We start from the raw sequence: 27,817 nt of genomic DNA, 5'->3' as shown, positions 1-27,817 counted from the left end.
ATGCAGGGATGTTGTGCAATGGTTTTCTGGCGGTTGATTTTTCTCACTGTTTCCGAGAAGCGAATCAAGCGGCGGACTTCATGGCTAACAAGGGTCACTCGGTGATTTCTCCTCATCGACGGTTTGAGCTGCATGATCTTGCTTTCCTCTCTATCATCCGAAAGGATGCTTTAGGTTGGTCCTATGTTAGGGGCTAGCCTAGTTTTCTCTCCTTATAAAAAAAATAAAATAAATAATTCACATAAATGTTTGTCTCATTAAAACCTTGCCTAAAAAACCTAGTAAGACAAAATCATGATCAAGGAAAAAAGAGTACAGCGTAGTAACTACTCTTGATGTTTACATCACTTAAAATCTCTAAGTTGGCACATTTCAATCTTGTAAGCTACTTGACTGGATTTGCAGAATCTGCACATATCTATGCTTGTAATATATCATCTTAAACACCAAATGTTAAGAAAACTCTTTATTCAAAGTCATATAACTTATTTATTTGTATTTTATGTTGCCTCATGTAAAACTTTGCTAGGAAAATCCAATGGGATAAAAACCTAGTCTAAGGGAAAAAAAGTGCAACAACTAATCATAAACTTTACCATCGAAAGATCATGCGTACATACTTCATTGTACGTAGTATGTCAATTCATCCTTTTATTTCATATGATATGGTTAGATGCCTTCTTCAGGAATCTATAAGTATGGAATATTTTGTCACCCAAATAAAACTACGAAATTATCATATGTCCATGGCCACATCTTATCATGAACTGGCTTTCCACCATCACTTTAATTCTGGATCATGTATGTAAAATTCAATGTTACATAAGATCACTTTACCAGTTGAATGTCACATACTCAAACTTCAAGTTGAGTTTAACATTTATCCTTCTCTTTAGTACTCTTGTGGCACTCTCATAATCATATTGAAAAGGATATATATAATATTATTTTTCATAACCATGCGTCATGAACCAAAAGTTGTACTGCCTCTGTCCCAAAATACTTTTGACACTTATCAGGGCACGCACTTTTACATGATGAGTTGTTGTTTGGTTATCAATTGTTATTTTATTAAAAAAGTAGATGTTATAGGTGTTGGTAGTTAGTAAAAATAGTATTATTTCATTTGGTGGAGAGAGAGAGAGAGTGTGTTGGCCAATTGTTAGAGTTGGTAGATAGTAAAAAGTGTTATTATTTTATTTGGAGCAGAGTGATGTGGGCCAATGTTTAAAAAGTAGAAGGATTAAAATTATAGTGGGTCATATTCAAAAATAGAACTGTAAAGAGTATTATGGGACAAATGAAAAGGGAAAGTTTAAAGAGTATTCTGGCAAAGAGAGAGTAGTAAAGGTTCATATATTGCTAATACAAGTTATTCAGGAACTTTTATTCAAATAAATATGATTAATCTATAATCATGGAGTCTTTCTAGGACCATCAAATCATAGGAGAAACTTCATCTTATAGAGATACTCATAAAGATCAAATATAATTTTAGTAATAAATCATGCACACATAATATGAAACTAAACTAGACTAATAATGCATATGATCGAGATAAAATATTATGCATGATAAACCTACTATCTTTATGCACATGAAGTTTGACTAAGTAATGCAAATTCTATAATTCGAATTAAAATTTATGGATCAATCAAACTTTAGGTCCATGAGCTCGTAATTATCACAATCATGTCGACACCAAAATGGACTGAAGTATCTGATCCCCATCCTTAGTTCATGGTATCGTGTGCGCATATTCATATCGATTTTTTGTATATATACCAGTATGGATATTATAAAACCCTTACAAATATGTATAATGGGTATTTGTTCATATATGAATAGATATTTGGGAGGTACCATTCTTTTACATATATTCAACCCTTTGCTTGAGCACTTCATATTTTGTAAGAGCATGAAGATATATATACCAACTACAACTTTCTTGTCATCAGTTGAACATTGTGATCACAATAGTGAACCGAAACTTTCTGAGCCTTTTCTAACCATGTTTGATTGATACCAACATTACAAGTCCTTTGCCTCATTTAATTCTTATCCCAAGCCTTGCTTGAGGGAGCGAGTATTAGTTTTGATTTTTTTGTACAGAATGATAAAGCTCGATTTGTGGTGTAGTTGGATAGAAAGTATGTTTAGTGAGCTTGGAAATTGAACTGAAAGTTTGAAAAAAAAAACATAAATCAAAAGAAAGTTTGTGTAAAATGAAATAAAAAAGGAAAAAGTGATAAGAAAAATCCCACCTTGGTCGATGTGCTCAAAACAGACTCACTTTTAATTAATCTAAGAATAGTCCTAACTGGTTGATAACCTATTAAATAGGTAAAACTTGACACGTGTCCCATTTCTTTATGTATTGTTTTGAATTATAATTTTTAACAAAGAAAAGTATCTCTTATATGTTCTACCCTTTTGTTCCCCTCTGCCTCCCCCTCTCACCTCTCACCTCTGCCACCAATGCCCTTCCACCACGCACCTAACCCTTTCCTCCACTGTTGTTTCTCTCTCCCCCTCTCCACCACCCTTTAACCTCGAATTAAACATCAAAATGATTGAACAAAATTACCCCAATCAATCCTTAATAATCTACAGCTATCACTCCTCCATATTAATGATTGCTAACACGCTAGTCATAGTTTACAATCAAAGACTAGTTACAGCAAATTGGCATCATAGACTAATAGAAATTATGCCAAATCTCGGTTTAAAAGAAGCTATATTAAAATAAGATCTTAATTGTTTCAAAAACAAGCACGTAGTTTGAATTCGTACGATACAAAATTTGGCTTCTTGTTCTTGCCACATTTTGTGGCTATAATACAATACAAAATGCGCATACCAAGTGTTTCAAGAAATGCTTTGAAGCGCAACAATATCAAGCATAATATTATGCCAAATCTCAATTTAAAAAACTTTTTAGGGTGAGTGAGGTAGGTTTTAGTGGTGGGGGTTTGGATTTCGGTTTTGGGTTTTCGGCTCAGTAGGCTGGGCTTTTGTGGTGGTCGGAAATGTGTGGTGTTCGTGTGGGGATGTGTAGTGGCCGATGGGGTGGGGTTTTGTTGTGGTTGGTGGGATTTTGGTGGTGGGTTTGATGGGACTTTAGGGTGGAGCAGTTGGGTGGTGTTGCTGGTGGAGGCAGGTGGACGAGAGAAAAAGAGGTTGAGGGGTTGATGATAGGGAGGAGAGAGAATTAGCTTATTGTAAGAAAAAAAAACCTATGTTTTTAACCTACTCAACAATTTTAGGTTAAAAAGTCCTATTTAAGAAGATAATGTGTATATGTGGGATTATTTTGAGATTAATTAAAGGTAGGACTGTTTAGAGAAGACCATCAAAAGGTGGGATTAATCTTATCAATTTTTCCAATAAAAAAAGAGAAAAAAGAGTTGTGAATAAAGTGAAAGAAAAAGGGTTATTTGAATTTCTTGAATGAAAAGAAGTATTGGTATATTTGGAGATTGTTGGTTGTTGTGATCTTTCTTAGCTTGTTCATGTTTTCATTATGTGATGCTCCCCATCTCAGTGTTTAATCCTGCTGTGATGTCCATTAAAGTATCAAATAGTGGTAGTGTTGATAAACACGTGGAGCAGCAAGTCACTCATGATGAGAGTGACGACTATCAACACATTGGTTCTAAAGAACCATCATCTTGAACACCAAGTGAGGAGGCGCCTAGCCTAGCTCGGGAACGTTCTATACGGACAAATTTTGGAAAACCTCCAAACATATATGGTTTTGAAGATATGGTGGCTTATGCACTGCAGGTTGCTGAAGAGGTGGATGTCTATGAGCCATCTACATATAGGGAAGCAGTCACATGTACGGAGTCTTCCCATTGGCTTGCTGCAATGGGAGAAAAGATGGAATCACTTCATAAGAAGGAGACTTGGGAGCTTGTCTCAAAGCCTTCAGGGAGAAAAAATGTTACTTGTAAATGGGTTTTCAAGAAAAAGGAGGGGATAACATCTGAAGAAGGGGTCAAGTATAAGGCTAGACTGGTTGCAAGAGGGTTCACACAAAGAGAGGGTGTAGACTACAATGAGATTTTTTCCCTGTAGTCAGACATACTTCCATCAGGGTGCTACTAGCAATAGTTGCACATCAGGATTTTGAGCTTGAGCAGCTAGATGTAAAAAACTTTCTTACATGGAAGTTGGAGGAGAGAATATATATGGCTCAACCAGATGGGTTTCAGGTTCCAGGAAAGAAAACAGTGTTTGCAAGTTGAAGAAGTCCTTATATGGGCTAAAGCAGTCTCCAAGGCAATGGTACAAGAAGTTTGATAGCTATATGATGAAGCTAGGCTACAACAGGAGCTCATATGATTGTTGTGTGTATCATAACAAGCTGACAGATGGGTCTTTTATCTACTTAGTGCTATATGTGATGATATGCTGATAGCTGCTAGGAACAAGTCAGATGTTCAGAAATTGAAGGAACTTCTCAGTGCTGAATTTGAGATGAAGGATTTGGGTGCTGCAAGGAAGATTTTGGGTATGGAGATTGTTGACCCTTGAGTTTTGAAGATGACCTAACCACAAAAGACATAGTATATTTTATTTATGTTGATTGCAAGGTAATTCATGCTCGAGCTAAGAGAATACTTAATTGAAGATTAAAGCGGAGAATTAATCAAGATCGAAGTAAAGATGTTCGAGAAATGAAAAATCAAGCATGTAATGAAGATTATAATACATTAGGGTATTTATTAATCTTCTTGTTAAGGTAGAGTAAAAGCTTTATTAAGTTCGTGGTGAATTCTCAAAGGAAGTTGGTTCTGTTCCCATGAAAGGAACAGACCTGGCACTATAGGAACAAGGCTTAGGAACAAGACTTAATAATTAGGGAACAAGACTTAAAACTAATTTAGGAACTTCTAAGTAACTAATATTGTGCGCCTAAGATAATTGTGTGCCCAATATAGTTGTTAGAGTTTTTAGGGATAATTTGACTAAGATCCATTATTTTAGGAAGTTAGTTTAAGTTTGTTAGGAAAAGATTTTAAAAAGATTTTCTGATTTTAAAATAACTGATTTTCAAATATTATCTTTTTAAAATATATAATTTATCTTTTATATTTTATTTAAAAGATTTAGTTTTCGAAAATATATTATTTCCGGTTTTCAAAATGTTTCGGTTTTTAATATAAAAAACTGTTTTCCGGTTTTATAAAAGATTTTGAAAAAGATATTTTTCCTAAAAACTAGCTAAAATATTTATTTATTTATTTCCTAAATTCTAGATTACACGCCTAAAGTTTACTGCTCAAGTTTATAGTTAGTGGATTTAGTGGCTTAAGTTAATTATCCTCCAAGTATTTAATTAAATTAAATAATAATTAATTATCTCCAAGTTTGCAAAACCACGTATTGTTACTGCTTCTATGAAGTGAAGTATGTGATTATGATGCTACATGAAGGAATAATTAATTTAATTTAATTAATTAATTAAAATCATGGAGAACATGTGATAATGGTCTAAGTTAGTGGAAATCATGTCTTGTCTTAATGTCTATAAATAGGCGCCTAATTCATTTGAGAAAATTGTGTCTGACTTAGTTAATTTGTCTTAAGTTATCTAAAGTGTCAGTGCCTTTCCTTAAGAGAATTCATACTTACATTAATCGAGTTTTATTACTCTTCCATTGTTTTACAAAGTGTATTTTTGAGAAAAAGGGTTTGAGTGAACTCTTGTAAGTGTGAGAAAGCTTTGAGTGAAGCAAGAAAAGAGAAAGAGAAAGAAAAGAACTTCGAGTGAAGTTTGAGAGAAAACGTCAGTTGTTGGGAACTGTCGTTGGGAACTTGAGTTGAGTGACTTAAGTTGAGAATCGAGAGAAAAGTAATAGGTTGTAATCAGAGTTGTTTTGGCCTATTATAGTGGAAAGTTGTTTAAAATCCCTTGTGGTCGAGGTTGTTTCTTCCTACTAGGCCTAGGAAGTTTTTCCTCGTAAAATCTCTCGTGTTCCCATTGTTTGTTCCCAAGTTTACTTTTAATTCCGCAAAAAGTAGTGCTTATTCTCTCACTATAATTCACCCCCCTCTTATAGTGCTCATATTATACAACAATTGGTATCAGAGCGGGAACTCTAATATTCAGGAAACCCTGTTGAGTTCAAGATCTTGAAAAATATGAATACTAGAGAGAAACTGGAAGAAGGGTACTCTACGCAGAGGCCACCAATGTTCAATGGTAAGTTTTACACTTACTGGAAGAACAGAATGGAGATCTTTATCAAAGCCGACAATTACCAGGTATGGAGAGTCATAGAGGTAGGTGATTTTGAAGTCACTACCACTAATGAAAAAAATGAGGTAATTCCTAAATCTATATCTGATTTTGATAAAGCTGATTTCGAAAAGATGGAAATTAATGCTCTTGCTATAAAATTGCTTCATTGTGGTCTTGGTCCTCATGAACACAATCGTGTCATGGGATGTAAAACCGCAAAACAAATTTGGGATCTTCTTGAAGTCACTCATGAAGGTACGAGTGAAGTTAAGAGATCAAAAATAGATCTTTTGATGAACCAATATGAACTTTTTCAAATGAAATCAAAAGAGTCTATCCAAGACATGTTTACACGCTTTACTTATATATATAATTAAGAGCTAACATCTCTTGGTAAAGTGATTACATCTGAGGAACAGGTACGAAAGGTCCTAAGGAGCCTTCCTAGGGATCGTTGGATGGCTAAGGTAACTGCCTTACAGGAAACTAAGGACTTTACTAAGTTCAATTTGGAACAACTTGCTGGTTCCCTCATGACTCATGAGTTGCAATTGGACAATGAGAATGGAGACATGTCCAAGCAAAAGTCGATTGCCTTAAAAGCTGATGAAAGTGAAGGCTCAGAAACAGATGAAGAAGAATCTGCTCTCATGGTCCGAAAATTCAAAAGAATGTTTAGGAACATGAAGAAAGGTGATTACAAAGGTAAGAATAAGAAATATTCTAACAAACTTGTTTGTCATAAGTGTGGCAGTTCTGAGCACTTCATCAAGGATTGTCCCCAATGGGAACAAGAAAAAGGCAAAGGAAGGGAACAGAGCAGAGATAGGAACAAAGAATACAAAAACTCCTATACTCGATCTGACATGAAGAAAGCTATGGTTGCTGCATGGGGAGACTCTGACTCTGAGGAAGAAGATGATCCTCAACCAAATGAGGAGACTGCAAACTTCTGTCTTATGGCTCTTGACAATTCCGAATCTGATGAAGAGATTGAATCTCTTGAGGCAAGTCTAGACACCATCAAAACTCGTCTTAATTCTTTAAGTAAAGAAAAATTATTTGAGTTTATTGTTGACGCTGTAAATGATTGCAAAGATGAAACCATTAAACTAAAACAATGTCAAAATGCTTTAAGTGTAGCAAAGGAACATACCTCTTGGCTTAAAAGTGTTCGATTGATATTGAGAAAAGATTTTTCGAATTGTTTGACAAAAATCTTAAATTAAAGAGGATTTCGAAAATCTTAAAAATGAGAACTACTTGTTAATCTTGAGTTATCACAACTAAAAGAGTTTGTTCCTGAAGTAAGTTCATTTGACATTAAGTCAGTTCCCTTGCAAAGTTTCAAATCTGAAATAAACGAATTGAAAAATCATGTTTCATTTTTGGAAATTGAAAATAAGGAACTTGTAGGGGAACTGCACCAAATGAGAAATGAAAAGAAAATGCTACCTATTCCAAACTGGATTAAGAACCCTCAAACAAAACGAACTGAAGGTCTTGGTTTTAATCACAAAAAGAAATTTGAAAAACCTAAAAAGAGAGTTGATTTACCAAGTGATAAAGTTTGTATGTTTTGTGGGAACACTGGTCATTTTAGGAACTCTTGTCCTAAAAGACTTGGTCGCATCAATGAGAACTTGGAAACAAGTAAAGTAATTTGGAAAAAGAAATCTATTGTTCCTGAAGGAAAGGAACCCAAGAAAGATTGGGTTCCTAACTCTAACAATTAGTTTTCTTGCAGGTTGGAGTGAGGGGGAACAACACATGGTACCTAGACAGTGGTTGTTCTAAGCATATGACTGGAGATAAATCAAGATTTCTCTCACTCTCAGCCTACAATGGTGGAAGTGTGACTTTTGGTGACAACAAGAAAGGTAACATAGTTGCCATGGGCAAAGTTGGTAAGTCATCGTCACATTCCATAGAAAATGTGTTTCTAGTTGATGGATTAAAGCATAACTTGTTAAGTATTTCCCAATTCTGTGATAGAGGGAACTGTGTGAAGTTTAATAGTGAAAAATGTTTGATAGTCAACAATAGCACAAAGGATATCATTTTGGAAGGAACAAGGAAAGGGAACACATATGTTGTGGATCTCAACCTTGTTCCCAAAAACAAATTCACATGCCTTAGTGTTATTGATGATGATTCATTCTTATGGCACAAGCGTCTAGGTCATGCTAGCTTTTCCTTGCTTGACAAACTGCGTTCTAAAGAACTAGTTTTAGGTTTACCCTCTACTAAGTTTCATTTAGATCATGTTGTGATGCATGCGCAAAAGGCAAGCATGTTAGGTCCTCTTTCAAGTCCAAGAATGTGGTAAGTCCACAAGACCTTTAGAGTTAATACATATGGATTTATGTGGACCTATGAGGATACAAAGTAGAGTGGAAAGAAATATGTGTTAGTAATTGTAGATGACTTCTCTAGATTTACTTGGGTTATTTTTCTTTCTAGCAAGGACGAGACTTATGATGAGTTCCTTGTCTTTGCAAAGAAAGTACAAAATTTGAGTGGTCAAAGTTACTTCACCTTAGATCCGACCATGGTAAAGAGTTTGAAAATTTAAGTTCGATGACTTTAGCAGAGACAATGGATTAGATCACAATTTCTCAGCCCCTAGAACACCTCAACAAAATGGTGTTGTTGAAAGAAAGAGAAAACACTAGAAGAGATGGCTAGGACTATGTTGATAGCTAGTGGACTTCCAAAAACTTTTGGGCAGAAGCTGTGAATACTGCTTGTCACTTATAAATCGAGCCATGGTAAGACCTTTATTAAATAAAACGCCCTATGAGCTGTATTTTGGTAAAAAGCCCAATATTACATATTTCAGAACATTTGGATGTAAATGTTTTGTTCATAATAATGGGAAACAAAATATTGGAAAATTTGATGCTAGAAGTGAAGAAGCTGTATTCTTAGGATATTCTTCTAGTAGCAAGGCTTATAGAGTGTATAATAAAAGGTCTATGTGTGTAGAAGAAAGTGTGCATGTTATTTTTGATGAAACAGATAAATTTGATGCAAGCACACAGGTTGAAGATGACTTCGAAATAGGATTGACAAAAGACCTAAGTCTTATTGATGAGACTTTGGAAGACGAAGTCATGGGAACAAAGCCAAGGGAACAACATCCTGTTCCTGTTCCCAATGAGGAAGAAGAGGAACTAAGTGATGATGCACTAGTGAATGAATCCACTATTGTTGAACCTGGTTCCCAAGTACAGGAAATGAAGATGATCAAGGAAACCAAGTTTCCATCCAGGATTTCCAACCAAAGCCTTGGAAAACTCATCGTTCCCATCCTGTGGAACTAATAATCAGTGACATAAATAAGGGAACTCAAACGAGATCTCAATTGAAAAACTTTTGTGCTTTTCATGCTTTTCTTTCTATGTTGGAACCTAGGAATCATGAAGAAGCTCTCACTGATGCTGATTGGATCGTAGCAATGCAGGATGAACTTCATCAATTTGAAAGAAACAAAGTTTGGCACCTTGAACCTAAGCCTAAACATAACAAGGTTATTGGTTTAAAGTGGGTGTTTCGAAACAAATTAGATGAGTTCGGAACTATCATAAGAAACAAGGCCAGGTTAGTTGTGAAAGGATACAATCAACAGGAAGGCATTGATTATGAAGAAACTTTTGCTCCAGTTGCAAGATGGAAGCAATTAGAATCTTCATAGCTTTTGCTGCCTTCATGGGTTTCAAATTGTATCAAATGGATGTAAAATGTGCTTTTCTAAATGGTTATCTTAATGAGGAGGTATTTGTAGAACAACCTCCAGGTTTTGAAAATAAAGAATTTCCTAATCATGTCTTTAAGCTTGACAAAGCTCTTTATGGGTTAAAGCAAGCTCCAAGAGCATGGTATGAAAGACTTTCTAAGTTCCTTCTTGAAAATGAGTTTAAAAGAGGAAAATTGGATCGAACCTTGTTTTTAAAATCAAAAGGAAAACATTTATTAGTTGTTCAAATATATGTTGATGATATTATATTTGGTGCACTAATGAATCTTTGTGCAAGGACTTTGCTAATCTCATGAGTAAAGAATTTGAAATGAGTATGATGGGTGAGCTCAACTTCTTCTTGGGGTTGCAAATCAAGCAAACAGAAGAAGGAATCTACATCCATCAACAAAAGTACATAAAGGAACTATTGAAAAAGTATGGTTTGGAAGCATCCAAAGTTAATCATACACCTATGGGAATCTCAACCAGATTGGATGAAGATTCTATAGGAAAGTGTGGATCAAACCAATAATTCGAGGTATGATTGGCTCATTACTATATCTAACTGCAAGTCGTCCTGATATTGCTTTCAGTGTAGGTTATGTGCAAGGTTTCAAGCCAATCCAAAGGAATCTCATCTCACAGCTGTGAAGAGAATCCTAAGATACCTCAAGGGAACAGATGATTTAAGCCTATTCTATTCGAGGAGTGATACCTTTGAATTGAAAGGATTTGCGGATGCTGACTATGCAGGAGATCTGGTCAATAGAAAGAGTACATCAGGTATGGTTCAGTTCCTTAGTCATAGTTTAGTTTCTTGGAGCACCAAGAAGCAAAACACAGTTGCTTTATCTACAGCAGAGGCTGAATATGTTGCAGCAGCAGCATGTTGTTCCCAAATGCTATGGATAAAACAACAACTACGTGACTATGGAATCTACTTTGAATGTGTTCCCATCTATTGTGATAATACTAGTGCTATTAGTATTTCTAAAGATCCCGTACACATTCAAGAGTCAAACACATCCATATTAGGCATCACTTTCTGAAAGATAATGTTGAAAGGGTCTTATTAAAATGGAATTCTGTGAGACTGAACGTCAAATTGCAGAATACTTGACAAAACCCTTAAATAGAGATAGGTTTGAGAAATTGAGACTTGAACTTGGCTTAATCAAATTGAAATGATTGCTACATTATTCCCCTTTGTGTTAATTCTTTGGCATTATGTCTGATGTGCATTTTTGATGTTTTATTTGCTTAAATACATCACAATTCTTATATGATTATTTCATATGTATAAGTAAAAATGTCTGAAAACTGCTCACCAATGTCCAATAATATTCCCCTTATTGTTCATAGGACAATTCTATGCCTTAAGTGAACAAAGGATTAAAAGAATTAATGGAGTTCCAAAGTAGCAAAATTTCATTGTTTCCATTCATTGTTCCCAAACGCTGTTCCCAATTCCCAGCGTATTAGAGTTAGATTTTTTTTCAAAATTCGAAAAACCAAAAATATTCTGTTCAGATTTTATTTCCTAAAAATCTGATTTTTCCTTATATCTCTCAAGTTAGTTGAAGATTTTTTTTAGAAGATTTTTTTTCTAAAACGTGTAAATACACGGTTTTATTATTTCTTTCCTTAAACAAAACAAATTTTTTTCCTTCCTTCTCATAAAACCGAAAATTACTCCACAAAATATGACTACCAAAAACATTCATCACTCTCTCTCCTCCCACAAAGCCGAAAAACCCTCTCCTTATCCTCTAAAATTGAATCACCAACACCCATGGATATTCTCCCAATTCTTCATCAAGAATTCTAAGGAAAAGGAAAAAAGAAGAATCGGTTGAAATGGAGGTTGAAGAAGCTCATGCAACTAGTGAGGGGGAATCAGATGTTCCCGAGAGAGGAACAACTCGGTTGTTCGAAAAAATTCCACGGCAACTAGGTATGTGCATGGACTTTTTATTGATGTTTCTTGGTGCAAAAGAGTAAACTTTCGTCAATTCTTAATATGATTAAGTTTCAAGGTTGGGAAAATCTTTTTGTGAAATGTTATGGAAATAGTTTGATTCCTAAATTGATGGACTTTTGTGAAAACTTTTCCATGGATGAAGAAGGAAATTGTTCCACCTTGGTGAAAGGAACTAAAGATTTTAATGCAAAATTTGGGTAAACTGCTTGGTGTTCCCGTGAGAGGAACAGATGTTTATTTCAAGAAACAACGTGGTTCTATCCATTTTCGGACATTTCCTTTGATCAATTGATTGTTAAGTATGGTGGTCAAAAGGGAAAAACATTTCTTGATCATAACTTCTTTCCCCTTATCACAAAATTTTGTTTCACATCCTCAAGAAAGCTTTATTGCCTCGTCTTTCCAAACGTGCTCAAGTTAGCATGTTGGATTTAATTTACATTCATTGTTTAGCTTCTCACAAACACATAAACTTTCCTCTTTAATGATTCAACATTTGAGTCATTGCATTGAAAATGGATTTGTTGTTGGTATGGAGCCTTAGTAACCGAAATTCTACTTAAGTTTAAAGTGAAAATTTCGGGAACTCAGTCCATGATGTTCCACGGGAAATATGTTGAATGTGCGTGCCTTGAATAACTTAAATGTTTGTGTTGTGAATGGAGAAGTTATTAAGGGACGTGCTAATCTTGATGATGATGTGGATGATGAAGTGGAAGAAGAAGAAGAAGAAGAAGAAAAAGAAGTTGAAGAAAAGAAAATGAAAACGAAAAGAAAAAGAAAAGAAAAATCAAAAAGAAAAGAATTGAAAAAGAAAAAGAAGAAGAACTAAGAAAGAAAGGGAAGAAGGTGGTTGATGAGGTGGTGAAACCGGTTTGAAAGCACTAGAGCTAGTCAAAGGGTTCAAAATATGAAAGTGCTTAATTTTCCTTACTTTGATGCCGAAGAAAGTTGTGAGGAAGATGAAGTAAAGGTGATTGATAGGGAAGATTATGAATCTAACCTACCTCCTTCTAGGGAACCGACTCCTGTTCCCATGGAAACCAATCCTCCTTTTCCTCCATCTCCACAAAAATCTGCCTCACCCTCTACCCTAGCACCACAAGATGATCCTATCCCTCCCTCTACCTCAAAACCCTCCTGTTCTGTTCCTAAAGCTAAGGAAACAGTGGTGTTCCCATTCTAGAGGAACAACCTACTGTTCCCAAACCTAAGGAACAAACCGCAACTCCCAATCCTTCTCAAAGCTCCCTCGTCTGCTCTACATATACTCTAGCTCATGCTAGAAGGTTGGATTCTTTGTTTTCCTTGGTTATGGGTCATTCGGAAGCAATGATGGAGTTTGCTACGGAAGCTAAGGATTTAAATGGGTTGGTAAAAGGGGTTATGAGCAAAGTTGACAAAGCCTTGGATGGACAACAAGAGATAATGGCTAAGCTTGGTGAACTTTCTTCCTCCATTCAAGCTATGAACTCGAGATTGTTGAAGTTGGAAGACATTGTGCTCAAGGGAAATGATACATTGGCCGAAAATCATCAAGAAGTGATGGCAAAGCTTCATGATGTGGTGGAAGAAGTAGAACAACCTCCCTCTCCTAAATCATAAACTTTTCTCATTTAGCTTGTTTTATTTTGTGTGGGAACATGAACTTTGTTTAATATTTGTCTTTTCTATCCTTCTCCTTTAATCATGCTACAATGGAACTTATTGGTTTGCTTAATTCTAAGTTTGATTTTTTTGCATGTGTGCGTCTAAATGAATGGCTAATATTCTTGGATTGCGGTTTTTGAGAGTTGAATGCTTTATTTGCTTATACTAACCAACTTATTTCTTACAAGTTTGGTGGTGTGATGTGTTTAGTGAATAATATTCATCTTTTTGAAATCGTGGACTATGTTTTTGAAGATGCCAAAGGGGGAAAGATAAGGCAAATCAGAGTAAATTTTTTTTTGTCATAATTTATGTTCTCATATTTCGACTTTACAAAATAAAATAACGAGTCTAATATATAATTTAACTTGGTTACATACTTTGTTAAAATTATTTTTATATGACTTATTGTAATATTTAGTATATGCCTTTTGTTGCCATCTTCAAAAAGGGGGAAATTGTTGACCCTTGAGTTTTGAAGATGACCTAACCACAAAAGACATAGTATATTTTATTTATGTTGTTGCAAGGTAATTCAGCTCGAGCTAAGAGAATACTTGATTGAAGATTAAAGCGGAGAATTAATCAAGATCGAAGTAAAGATGTTCGAGAAATGAAGAATCAAGCATGGAATGAAGATTAGAATACATTAGGGTATTTATTAATCTTCTTGTTAAGGTTGAGTAATAGCTTTATTAAGTTCGTGGTGAATTCTCAAAGGAACTTGGTTCTGTTCCCATGAAAGGAACAGACCTGGCACTATAGGAACAAGGCTTAGGAACAAGACTTAATAATTAGGGAACAAGACTTTAAAACTAATTTAGGAACTCTAAACGTGACTAATATTGTGCGCCTAAGAGAATTGTGTGCCCAATATAGTTGTTAGAGTTTTTAGGGATAATTTGACTAAGATCCATATTTTAGGAAGTTAGTTTAAGTTTGTTAGGAAAAGATTTTAAATAGATTTTCTGATTTTAAAATAACTGATTTTCAAATCTTATCTTTTTAAAATATATATTTATCTTTTATATTTATTTAAAAGATTTAGTTTTCGAAAATATATTATTTCCGGTTTTTAAAATGTTTCGGATTTTTTTAAATAAACTGTTTTCCGGTTTTTATAAAAGATTTTGAAAAAGATATTTTTCCAAAAACTAGCTAAAGGATTTTTATTTATTTATTTCCTAAATTCTAGTTACACGCCTAAAGTTTACTGCTACGTTTATGAGTTAGTGGATTTAGTTAAGTTAATTATCCTCCAAGTATTTAATTAAATTAAATAAGATTAATTATTCTCCAAGTTTGCAAAACCACGTAATTGTTACTGCTTCTATGAAGTGAAGTAGTGGATTAGTGGATGCTTACATGACATGGAATTAATTTAATTTAATTAATTAATTAAAATCATGGAGAACATGTGATAATGGTCTAAGTTAGTGGAAATCATGTCTTGTCTTAAATGTCTATAAATAGGCGCCTAATTCATTTTAGAAAAATTGTGTCTGACTTAGTTAATTTGTCTTAAGTTATCTAAAGTGTCAGTGCCTTTCCTTAAGAGAATTCATACTTACATTAATCGATTTTATTACTCTTCCATTGTTTTACAAAGTGTATTTTTGAGAAAAAGGGTTTGAGTGAACTCTTGTAAGTGTGAGAAAGCTTTGAGTGAAGCAAGAGAAAGAGAAAGAGAAAGAGAAAGAACTTCGAGTGAAGTTTGAGAGAAAACGTCAGTTGTTGGGAACTGTCGTTGGGAACTTGAGTTGAGTGACTTAAGTTGAGAATCGAGAGAAAAGTAATAGGTTGTAATCAGAGTTGTTTTGGCCTATTATAGTGGAAAGTTGTTTAAAATCCCTTGTGGTCGAGGTTGTTTCTTCCTACTAGGCCTAGGAAGTTTTTCCTCGAAAAATCTCTCGTGTTCCCATTGTTTGTTCCCAAGTTTACTTTTAATTCCGCGAAAAGTAGTGCTTATTCTCTCACTATAATTCACCCCCCTCTTATAGTGCTCATATTATACAACAGAGATTTATAGCGAGAGGACTCAGAAGAAACTTTTCTTGTCACATAAAGGTTATATTGAGAAGATATTGTCAAGGTTTGGCATGTCAACAACAAAACCTATAGATACTCCAAGTGCTTCAAATAGTCACTTGTATGTAGCTTCTGCACCTAAGTCTGCTGAGGAGAAGGAGTACATGAGTCGGGTTCCGTATGCTAGTGCAGTAGGGAGCTTGATGTATGCTATGGTTTGCACTAGGCTGGATCTTGCACATGCAGTGAATGTGGTTAGTAGGTTCATGGGTGATCCTGGTAAGGAGCATTGGCATGCGGTCAAGAGGATCTTTCGGTATCTTAGAGGTACGTCAGATATTGGTCCCATCTATGGAGGTGATATGGCATGTTTAGTTGCAGGATATTCTGATTCTGATTATGCTTGAGATGTGGATGGTTGAAGATCTATGACTGGTTATGTGTTCACTCTTGGTGGTTTTGTGCTAAGTTGGAAAGCAACTTTGTAGCCTACGGTAACTTTGTCTACTATAGAGGCAGAGTATATGGCCTTAACAGAAGCAGCTAAGGAGGGAATTTGGTTAAAGGAGTTAACCAGTGATTTGGGTCTACATCATGATCAGACAACTGTGTATTGCGACAGCTTAAGTGCGATATGTTTTGCCAAGGATAAAGTCCATCATGAGAGGACTAAACACATTGATGTCAGGTATCATTTTATGAGAAGCGAGACAAGGATTAAGGTGAAGAAGGTAGGAACTGCTGATAATCCTGCTGATATGTTCACCAAGCCGGTTCCGCAGAGTAAGCTTCAGCATTGTTTGGACTTACTCAATATTCGTGGTTGTTAGTTGCCCTCTTGGGGCAATTCTGGGGTCCTTAGGGACTAATCTGGTCTTGTTGTCTATTGGGACAAATATGGTGTAGGGAGTTTCTGGGCGTTGTGATCAATGCATCTGGTTTTCTGGTTATTGTGAGAGGATTCGAGTCAAGGTGGAGATTTGTAAGAATAGTGCCTTGAATGTGTTCGTCAAAATGCGTAAAAAAGGAGGTCCTGGGGTACCGCCCGATCGGGTCCGGCGAAGCCACCCGATCGGGCCCGTAACGGATTTTGGGAACATTGTTTTGGTGAAGACGCCTGATGGCGGCGTTGGGCCATGTCGCCCGATCGGGCCCGTAACGGATTTTGGGAACACTGTTTTGGTGAAGACGCCCGATGGCATTGGGCCATGTCGCCCGATCGGGCGAGCTCACAAATTACGACTCAGGCGAGTCTCGCCCGACCGGGCGCGCAACGAAACGAGGATTAGTAATCACCGCCCGATAGAGCGGATGTCGCCCGACCCGATCAGGCGGGTGCCCGGTAAACGCCGAAACGCGTTTTTCTGACGGGAGTATAAATAGGTTATTTATACCTAATTGTTTAGACTACGAAAATAAGTCTAATTCTCTCTGTAAGTTGGTTTTCCTCATATCAATAAAATATTCTCTCTCTCCGCCGACGTAGCCAAAATTGGTGAAACACGTAAATCTGCTGTCTGTTTTTTATTGTTTTGCATTATTCTTTATTTCTTTCTTTTTCACATCTGTCATAACAATAATCATAGTAGCTTCATAAAATACTTCCAAGATCTCAACCAATTTCTTAATTTTATCCCAATCATCAACACTTGGACAAAAAACATAATCATTATCTTCTAAAGCAAGTCTCGAAAATACATCTTTAAACTTGAGAGCACAAATTAACATATCAAAAGTTGAATTCCATCTTGTCTTGCATTCAAGAGTCAATCTTCTTTCTTTCAAGTTGAATTGTTGGACAATCTCGGTAAACTTCTTCAAACGATGTTCACTTCCATTAAGATAATCTACAGTGTCATGCACATTTTTTACAATGGTTTTAACTTGCTTAAGGTCATGTTGAACCATAATGTTCAAAGTGTGTGCACAACAACGGACGTGTAATAATTTCCCACCACAAATCAACCTCTTTGTTAGTGAGAAAGTATCTTTCATAATACTTATGCAAGAATCATTTGCTGAAACATTATCCATCGAAACCGTGAAAACCTACAAAAAGAATATATATATATATATATATATATATATATATATATATATATATATATATATATATATATATATATATATATATATATATATATGAAATTAATAATAAAAAGTTAGTCATACATAATTTAAATAAATTTGAAGAAAAAAAGACTATAACTTACTTTGCTCTCAATACCCCACTCCTTTAGACATTTAAAAATGCAATTGGCTATGTCCTTTCCTTTTCGAGGAGGAGGAATGTGGACAAAGTTGAGAACCCGCTTTTGCAACTTCCAATTTTTATCAACAAAATGAGCCGTAAGAACCATATACTCAATTTTTTGAGGCTTGGAACGCCATAAATCAGTAGTTAGAGAAATTTTCTCCACAGTTTTTAGCAAATTCTTCTATTTATTTTTTTCCACCTCATAAACTTTAAAAGAATCAGTTCTTATAGTGTGACGTGACACACTAGTCCATTGTAGAATTCCCCTTTTTAACATTAAATTAAACCCTTCTTCTTCAACAATGGAAAAAGCATGTTCATGCATCAAAATCCAATGTGCTATCCCTTCCCTCATTACCATCATATCAAACTTTCTTCATGTAAAGCGCTAACAAACTTAAAACTAGGATCACCGTCATTTAGATTCGAAGGCAAAAAATTAAGCATATTTTGTTGTCTTTGATTCTTTTTTTTTTTCAAACAACTTTTAAGCTGCCGCTTTAAGTGAGTAGTTGTACCTGAAGCACTTAACACTTGATGACAATGCTTACACTTGGTTTTCATATTTTTAACCGATTCCATATCTTTCCAAACCTCAGATACTTTTGCTCTCTTTCTCTTTGATGGTTGACTTTCCTTTTGAGGCTCCGACTCATTTCCAGTTGCATTTGAAAGGGGTGGGTCACTTTGTTCCTCCTCATTTTCCAAATTCACATATAGCACACGATCATCGTCGTTGACATAAAATTCTTCTACTATGAATGGAGAAGTAGTTGAGCCATGAGGTGTTGATGACATTGGTTGTGTACTACTAGACATATCTAAAAATAACATAACAAAAAAAAATCAATAAAAACAACCACCACATAAAAAAAACAGATGCATTTTGTAGATATAGGTACCTTATTAAGTGTTCTGTGATTCTGTATTTCTGTCCAGGTGCTCTCACACCTTCTTCTTCTTAAGGTTCTTTTTTCACCGATTTTTGGTGCTTTTTTCTACATTATAACATTATCATTATCACCATATAAAAAGAACAGATGCATTAAGAATTTAAAGAAAATTTGTTTGTTAATCTGTTACTTAATTAATATTCTTGACTCTTCAGGTTTTACAAATAATTTAGAGTTGATAATATGATTGTAGGAAGAAGGAAACTAGGAACTATTCGTTTAGTGCAAGAGGTTCATGGTGATAGTGTGAGAAATACAAATATTCCTACATTGGGTTTTGATGGACAGAAATACAGAATTGTGTATAACATTGTTATAAGCTTATAATAGTTCCCAGTAAGTTTTTTGCTAAAAAGATTATAATGAAGTATACTTTATGGGCAATGGTACTTCCCACTTTCATAGTCATTCATTGCAAGTCATGCGAAAAGTTACATAATACTCTGCTAATGTCATTGCAAGTTTAATACTCCAAATAAAAAAAAAAATCAAACGGGTATAATTCTGAGTTTAATACTAACCCAAATCAACTTTCTTTCTTTTACTCATCCAAAATCTGAGTTTAATACTAACCAAATTCAACTCAATGATGTGATGTCATAGGCTCACAGCAGCAAATCCAATTATTAAGACATAGGGGGAAAACCTAAATGAATCAATAGAATTTTACCTGCACCGCCGCTCATAGTAGTGGTGGAGTAGTGTCGTCGGCCGTCGTAGCCGAGCCTTCAAGGGTTATCTATGGCGTCGCGCCGCAGAGGAGGGAGTGAGAACTGAGAAGATAGGATTACTCGCCACTTACTCCTTACTCTTCTCTATTTTTTGTTTTCTTTTTCTTTTTAATTGTTTTTACCTTTTCTTTTTATCTTTCTTCTATTATATACCTTCGCTAATAATTTAAAAGAAATACTTAATATAATTTTTAATATATATATATATATATATATATATATAATATTATATATATATATATATATATATATATATATATATATATATATATATATAATTTTTTAATATAAACTATTTTTTAATATAAAATATTTTTTAATATAAAGTATTTTTTAATATAAATTTTTTTTTAATATAAATTTTTTTTTAATATAAAATAATAAACGAGCTGTTCACGAGCTTTACGAGCTTTACGAGCCGAGCTTTGCCTAGCTCGGCTCGGCTCGTTTGAGTCTCGAGCCGAGCCCGAGCTCGAGCCGAGCTTCAACGAGCCGAGCTCTGACCAAGCTTTGACCGAGCCGAGACCGAGCTGATCGCGAGCTTGTCAGGCTCATTATCACCCGTAACTACCACCACCACTCCACCTAGAAAACACCAAAATTCATAAAACTACCAACACACTACAAGAAAAACCATTTATTGCAACGACTGCTCGCAATGACTCATTTTCAGTTGTTGCAATACATAGGTTTAGCATGACACTATAAAGTCGTTGCAATTGTTGTAGCTATACATGAAAAATTCATTTTCCTCCAAAATTTGGGCGGGTGACTAGTGAAAAATGACATTTTATATCGCAACAAAAAAATTGTTGTTGCTATAAAACTATGTATGTGTATAGTAACAAGAACAGTAGTTGCTATAACATAACACTTGTGAAGGATAGGAGTTAGCTCAAGTGGGTAGAGCTCCCCCTTGGCCCTTGAGGTCAGGGGTTCGATCCTTACCCCCAGCATTATGTTGAGGTATTTCCTTAGCATGCTATGCATGCCTTATCAGCCAATGTGTTTGTGTTTCCTACAAGCTAGTAGCCTTGTAGGGGTTAACCCTTGAGCTGATTTAATTTCGTAATCAAAAAAATAAAAATAAAAAATAAAATGACACTTGTGTTGTATCAAGTGTCGTTGCAAAAAACGTAATAGTGATGGAGCTTGGAAACGATATAATCAACGACTGCCAAGATCAGGAATAGGTTGGGCAGCGTATATAAACAACATTAAAATCTTCAAAGGGAGCGCCAAAACTTTATCAATATCCCCGCTACAAACGGAGGCTCAAGCGCTGTATCAAGGACTCTGTGAAGCTTTTAACAAGGAAATCAGACGGGTTCAGATCCACTCGGATAATGCCGATCTTGTTCGGGCCATCAATAGTCAAGATCAACCGTTCGACATTTCCTCCTTAGTACAAGATACTAAGGCCATTAGTAGTAAATTTAGATTCTGTATAATTCGTAAGGTCAATAGGTCGGAAGTTGTCCCAGACCATAATCTAGCAGTAGCAGCTAGATAAGGTAACATTGTCCCTTGTGAATGTATGTCCTTGTTGTCAAAAAAGAAAAAAAAAAAACAACTACATGTCGTTGCAAAATCTAATAACCCAAAAAACAAAAAATTTAGAACTTTGAAAAAGAATTACTAGGTACTACCGTACTAGGTTTCATTAAGCAAAAGGGAAAAATCTTTGCCATCTTAACATCATTTCACACCTTCTCACAAGATTGCCTAAAACGTCAACCCTCCACCGTCCAAAACAGCAGGCCACCATCACCAAACAACCAGCTACAACCGCCCCATAAACAGTAAAATTCAGTCTAAAATCAACCCCAAAAACAGCAAAAATTAGCACCTAAATCTGACAAATTTTCCACCCAAACCCCAGCGAAAATCAACGCAGAATAGCAGCAAAATAGCTACTAATTCAACAGTGAAAAGCACTAAATTAGAAGCCAAAAGCTAATTTTCTGTTTTTATTACTTAGTACTGGAATTTTTTGACTTTGGACCGTTCTTTTGCTTCTTACTGCTGTTCTAATTGTGGTTGTTTGTTGGTTGTTTTTGTGCCCTATGAATGGTTGCGTTTTGAATCATTCTAAATATGTTTTGAAACCATCTCCATTGGGGAGTTTGTCCAAAATACAAATCAGACTTTGCCAAATTTCTATTTGCCTTTTTTATAGTAATGTTAACATTATACTCTTAGATACGATATTATATATAAAAAAATGATAGGAATAGTTCCAACTATGGAGTTCCGTCATATTCAGTCCCACATAAGAATTATTTTTGAGCGGTCCCAATTATATATCATTTTTGCGAAAATTGGTCTCAACCAACTGATTACCTATTTAACTATGGACGTTCCGCCATATTCAGTCTCAACTAAGAATTATTTTTGAACGGTCTCAATTAGGGATGGCAGTGGGGCGGGTCAAGTAGGAGACCAGCCCCATCCCTGCCCAATTGGGGCAGGGATGGGTCTAGGTTTGGCGGGAATGGGGATTAAAATTGTACCCGCAATGAGTGGTGGAGCGGGTGTGGATTTGATATGTTACCCGCCCCATCCCCGCCCGCCCCGCCCCACCCCTGCCCCGCATATTTATTATCAAAATTCTATTTATATACATATATCACTAACGTATTTGAAGACACTTTTGAAATGTAATAAAACATTTGCCTTTGTTAATGTATTTTAACTTTTTTTTTACTATATTATATTGCGATTTTGTGAAGTAGGCAACTATATGGGCTTATGGCAGATTTTTTGGTGGATTTTTTGCGGGGATGAAGTGGGTATGACGCGGGTACGACGCGAGTGCGGGCTGGGGCGGGGGTGGGTCTAGAATTTCCTACTGCAATGGGTGGTGGGGCGGGGATGGGGATGAAATCTTTCCCCGTAATGGGTGGTGGGGCGGGGATGGGGATGAGAATTTAATGCAGGTGCGGGTGTGGGGGTACCATCCTCCACACCCGTCCCGCCCAATTGCCATTCCTAGTCTCAATTATATATCATTTTTGCTGAAATCGGGCTCAACCAACTAATTACCTATTTAATATGTTAATTTTTTTGATTTCATAAGTGATTTTCTTCTTCCTTTTTCTCTCTCCTATCTCCTTCCTCCCATGTCATCCCTCCCCTTGCCACCTCCCACCCACCCCTCCTAGGGGTGATAATGAGCCTGACAAGCTTGCGAGCAGCTCGGGTTCGGCTCGATCAAAGCTCAGTCAAAGCTCGGCTCGTTGAAGCTCGGCTCGAGACTTAAACGAGCCGAGCCGAGCTAGGCAAAGCTCGGCTCATAAAGTTCGGGAACAGCTTGTTTATTATTTTATATTAAAAATATATTTATATTAAAAATATATTTTATATTAAAAAAAGTATTTATATTAAAAAATTATTTATATATATTAAAAATTATTTATATATATTAAAAATTATATTAAGTATTTCTTTTAAATTATTAACGAAGGTATATAATAGAAGAAAAATAAAAAGAAAAGGTAAAAACAATTAAAAAGAAAAAGAAAACAAAAAATAGAGAAGAGTAAGGAGTAAGTGGCGAGTAACCCTAGTCTGCTACATCCTACAATCATCTTTCTCACTCCCTTCTCAGTTCTCACTCCCTTCTCTGCGGCGCGGCGCCATTGATAACCCTTGAAGGCTCGGCTATGACGGCCGACGACACTAGTCCACCACTACTACGAGCGGCGGTGTAGGTAAAATTCTATTGATTCATTTAGGTTTTCCCCCCTATGTCTTAATAATTGGATTTGCTGTTTTGAGCCTGTTACATCACATCATTGAGTTGATTTTGGTTAGTATTAAACTCAGATTTTGGATGAGTAAAAGAAAGAAACTTGATTTGGGTTAGTATTAAACTTAGAATATTTTCGTATATCCGTTTGATTTTTTTTATTTGGGGTATTAAACTTGCAATGACATTAGCAGAGTATTATGTATCTTTTCGCATGACTTGCAATGAATGACTATGAAACTAGGAACTACCATTGCCCATAAAGTATACTTCACTATAATTTTTTAGCAGGAAACTTACTGGGAACTATTATAAGTTTATAACAATGTTGTACACAATCTGTATTTCTGTTCATCAAAACCCAATGTAGGAATATTTGTATTTCTCACACTATCACCATGAACCTCATGCACTAAACGAATAGTTCCTAGTTTCCTACTTCCTACAATCATATTATCAACTCTAAATTATTTGTAAAACCTGAAGAGTCAACAATATTAATTAACAGAAAAACAAACAAATTCTCTTTAAATTCTTAATGCATATGTTTTTTTTTTTTATATGGTGATAATGATAATGCTATAATGTAGAAAAAAGCACCAAAAAAAGGGGAAAAAGCACCTGAAGAAGAGAAGGTGTGAGAGCACCTGGACAGAAATACGGAATCACAAAACACTTAATAAGTTACCCATATCTACAAAATGCATCTATTTTTTTATGTGGTCGCTGTTTTTATTGATTTTTTTTTGTTATGTTATTGTTAGATATGTCTAGTAGTACACAATAAATATCATCAACACCTCATGGCTTAACTACTTCTCCATTCATAGTAGAAGAGTTTTATGTCAATGACGATGATCGTGTGCCATATGTGAATTTGGAAAATAAGGAAGAAGAAAGTGAACTACCCCTTTCAAATGCAATTGGAAATGAGTCGGAGCCTCAAAATGAAACTCAACCATCCAAGAGAAAGAGAGCAAAAGTATCTGAGATTTGGAAAGACATGGAATCGGTTAAAAATATGAAAACCAAGTGTAAGCATTGTCATCAAGTGTTAAGTGCTTCAGGTATAACTACTCACTTAAAGTACCATCTTGAAAGTTGTTTGAAAAAAAAAATGAATCAAAGACAACAAAATATGCATAATTTTTTGCCTACGAATCTCAATGACGGTGATCCTAGTTTTAAGTTTTTTAGCGCTTTACATGATGGAAAGTTTGATATGATGGTAATGAGGGAAGGGAATGCACATTGGATTTTGATGCATGAACATGCTTTTTCCATTGTTGAAGAAGAAGGGTTTAATTTAATGTTAAAAAGGGGAATTCCACAATGGACTAGTGTGTCACGTCACACTATAAGAACCGATTCTTTTAAAGTTTTATGAGGTGGAAAAAAAGAAATTGAAGAATTTGCTAAAAAGTGTGGAGAAAATTTCTCTGACTACTGATTTATGGCGTTCGAAACCTCAAAAAATTGAGTATATGGTTCTTACAGCTCACTTTGTTGAAAATTTTTGAAGTTGCAAAAGCGAGTTCTCAACTTTTTCCACATTCCTCCTCCTCGAAAAGGCAAGGACATAGCCAATTGTCTTTTTAAATGTCTAAAGGAGTGGGATATTGAGAGCAAAGTAAGTTATAGTCTTTTTTTCTTCAAATTTATTTAAATTATGTATGACTAACTTTTTATAATTAATTTCATATATATATATATATATATATATATATATATATATATTCTTTTTCTAGGTTTTCACGGTTTCGGTGGATAATGTTTCGGCAAATGATTCTTGCATAAGTATTATGAAAGATACTTTCTCACTAACAAAGAGGTTGATTTGTGGTTGGAAATTGTTCCACGTCCGTTGTTGTGCACACATTTTGAACATTATGGTTCAACATGGCCTTAAGCAAGTTAAAATCATTGTTAAAAATGTGCATGACACTGTTGATTATCTTAATGGAAGTGAACATCGTTTAAAGAAGTTTGCTGAGATTGTCCAACAATTCAACTTGAAAGAAAGAAGATTGATTCTTGAATGCAAGACAAGATGGAATTCAACTTTTGATGTGTTAGTTTGTGCTCTCGAGTTTAAAGAGGTATTTTCTAGACTTGCTTTAGAAGATAGTGATTATGTTTTTTGTGCAAGTGTTGATGATTGGGATAAAATTGAGAAATTGGTTGAGATCTTGGAAGTATTTTATGAAGCTACTATGATTATTCCGGGATTGGAGTACCCAACTTCTAATTTGTTTCTTGGGGAGGTTTATAGAGTCAAAAGGATGTTGGATAGTAAGTGTGATTCTAGTGATGTCTTTGTCAAAGAAATGGTGAAAAACATGAAAGAAAGGTTTGATAAGTATTGGGGTGAATGTAATTTGTTGATGTCTATAGCTGTTGTGTTGGACCCTCAAATTATATTGCAAAGTCTTGAAATAGTTTTCCCAACAATGTTTTCGGCCGATGTTGCTAGGGAGAACATTCATATAGTTAAATCAACTTTGTAAGTATGAGCTTTATGATGAATATGTTCATTTGTATTCTTCTTCAACTACTCCTCAATGTGGAAGTACAACTAGTGCTAGTGATGGTGTTGGTGTTAGTATTGGTGGTGGAAAGAGGAAAACAGGAATGTTTGAGCTAATACAAGTTGCAAGGTCTCAAGACATACCCGAGGTTCGGAAATCAGAAATTGAGTCATATCTTGAGCAATTGTGCTTTGTTGCGGAGTTTGAGGATCATGGTGTTTCGTATGACATCTTGGGATGGTAGAAAGATAGAACTAGCGAATTTCCTATTTCATCTAGATTGGCAGCTGATATTTTGGCCGTTCCCATTACTACCGTAGCATCTGAGGCTACATTTAGTGCCGGTAGTTGAGTGATTGACTTTTATAGGTCTTCCTTGAGTCCTGAAACCGTACAAATGTTTATTTGCACCGGTGATTGGTGTAGATCACTTCATGGGGTGAAGAGAAAAAATAAGGTAAATCTTTCACTAACTTGGTATATTTGCTATAGTGCATTAAGTTTCATTTCATTTATAGTATATCTTAAGTGTTCACTAACTTTATTATATATATTTCAGGACAAGGCGGAACAACCTAAGGAAATTATTATTCCTATCGAATAGGTAATCATATGATGTTATTTTTCTATAAAAAAATTCAATCATTTTTTTAGAACTTAATAACTAATCTTATTATCTAACTTATGATTGTGTGGTGTATCGGAAGTAGCATGGAGCGGGCATTGGAGGCTTTGGAGCATATGGCAACTTACAAGAATAACATATTGTATTTGTGTTGGTTGTTATATTTTTGTTGTTGAACTTTTGTATTGTTGTGAAACTTTTGTATTGTTTGTAATATGCGAAACTTTTGTATCGTTTTATTGGAATCGTCAAAGATGATAGAATCATTGACTCGCTTTATACATATTTTTTGCAAAATAAATTTCCCAAACGAGCTAGAGTCCATTGATAGCCGAGCCTAATCGAGCTCACGAGCCGAGCCTAAACGAGCTCACGAGCCGAGCCTAAACGAGCTAACGAGCCGAGCTTAAACGAGCTAACGAGTCGAGCTCGAGCCGCAAATTTTAATCACGAGCTCGAGCCGAGCTCGACCTTCCCAGGCTCGGCGAGCTCACGAGCTGAGCCGAGCCTAGAAAAATAAACGAGCTCGAGCCGAGCCCAGTGCTATTCGGGCTCGGCTCACTCGATAAGCACCCCTGTCCCCTCCCACTCACCCACACCTCCCACCCACCTAACCCCCGAAACATCATCCGCGTCCCCTGCCACCCCTCCCCCTCTCACTTTGCTCCTCAGCTATCCCGAAATCCCCTCCCCCTCCTATCCACCTTCCCAGCTAACCCTTGAAATCTCACCCCCTCCCACCCCTACCCCTTCCCTTCCCACCCCTCCCCAACCACCTCAAAATCCCCTCCCCCTCGTGGAGATAGAAAGTGTTGGTGGTGTTGGGTGGTGGGGTGATGTTGAATAGGTGGTGGTGAAAAGGAAAAAGAAAAAATAAAGCATTTTACCTGTTGTAGCAGGTCACTGACCTTCTGGGACCAATTTCGGCAAAAATGATGTATAGTTGGGAGCTCAGAAATAATTCTTAGTTAAGACGAAAATGGCGGAACACATATAATTGGGACTGTTCCTATCAATTTTCATATTATAAATTGCGAATTAACATCGAAATTATTTTCTTTGTTAAATCTTATTATAAATATAGGGTTGTGAAGAATGCAATGCAAGAAGTTGCATTTGGTATAAATTTGAAGCTAAGATCGTCATATTTATACCTTTTCGGTATTAACATTGCTGTAACTTTTGTCAATGGAGGGAAATAGTGGGTTTTTGGTGAACTATTAAGTATCCAAGTGTTGTATATTTTGTGTACTCTGAAAACATTTGAAGTTTATTAGGATGTTATTTTGTAATTATATACATTCCAAATATCTATTAAAAA

General features: G+C 35.6%; 1 protein-coding gene and 1 long non-coding RNA gene across 7 annotated transcripts; one reads left to right on the top strand and one right to left on the bottom strand.

Moving 5' to 3' along the window:
- Positions 1 to 17,829: 17,829 nt before the first annotated feature.
- LOC125497734 (uncharacterized) lies at positions 17,830 to 19,787 on the bottom strand. Of its 2 annotated transcripts, XR_008969267.1 has the most exons (3): positions 19,532 to 19,787; positions 18,811 to 18,906; positions 17,830 to 18,729 (listed from the first exon to the last, which is right to left on the bottom strand). XR_008969267.1 is itself a non-coding variant. In XM_048645410.2 (2 exons), exons 1-2 carry the CDS (start codon positions 19,545 to 19,547, stop codon positions 18,269 to 18,271), a joined length of 477 nt encoding a protein of 158 aa, XP_048501367.2. In that variant the 5' UTR covers positions 19,548 to 19,787; the 3' UTR covers positions 17,830 to 18,268. The 2 variants fall into 2 exon arrangements, 1 of the variants encoding a protein (XP_048501367.2); XM_048645410.2 differs by lacking the exon at positions 18,811 to 18,906.
- Positions 19,788 to 22,896: 3,109 nt separating this feature from the next.
- Positions 22,897 to 26,779, top strand: LOC125497482 (uncharacterized). Of its 5 annotated transcripts, XR_007274271.2 has the most exons (6): positions 22,907 to 23,305; positions 24,108 to 24,410; positions 24,866 to 24,973; positions 25,092 to 26,328; positions 26,431 to 26,475; positions 26,582 to 26,779. It is a non-coding gene; the product is annotated as an uncharacterized LOC125497482 (long non-coding RNA). The 5 variants fall into 5 exon arrangements; XR_007274268.2 differs by having other exon boundaries at positions 22,897 to 23,305; positions 23,934 to 24,973; XR_007274267.2 differs by having other exon boundaries at positions 22,902 to 23,305; positions 24,108 to 24,973.
- Positions 26,780 to 27,817: the final 1,038 nt, after the last annotated feature.

This window comes from Beta vulgaris, chromosome 5, assembly GCF_026745355.1.
Source record: "Beta vulgaris subsp. vulgaris cultivar EL10 chromosome 5, EL10.2, whole genome shotgun sequence".
Taxonomy (NCBI): Eukaryota; Viridiplantae; Streptophyta; class Magnoliopsida; order Caryophyllales; family Amaranthaceae; genus Beta; species Beta vulgaris.
Note: the sequence above shows the minus strand (reverse complement) of the source record. Positions and strands in the feature narration are given on the sequence as shown.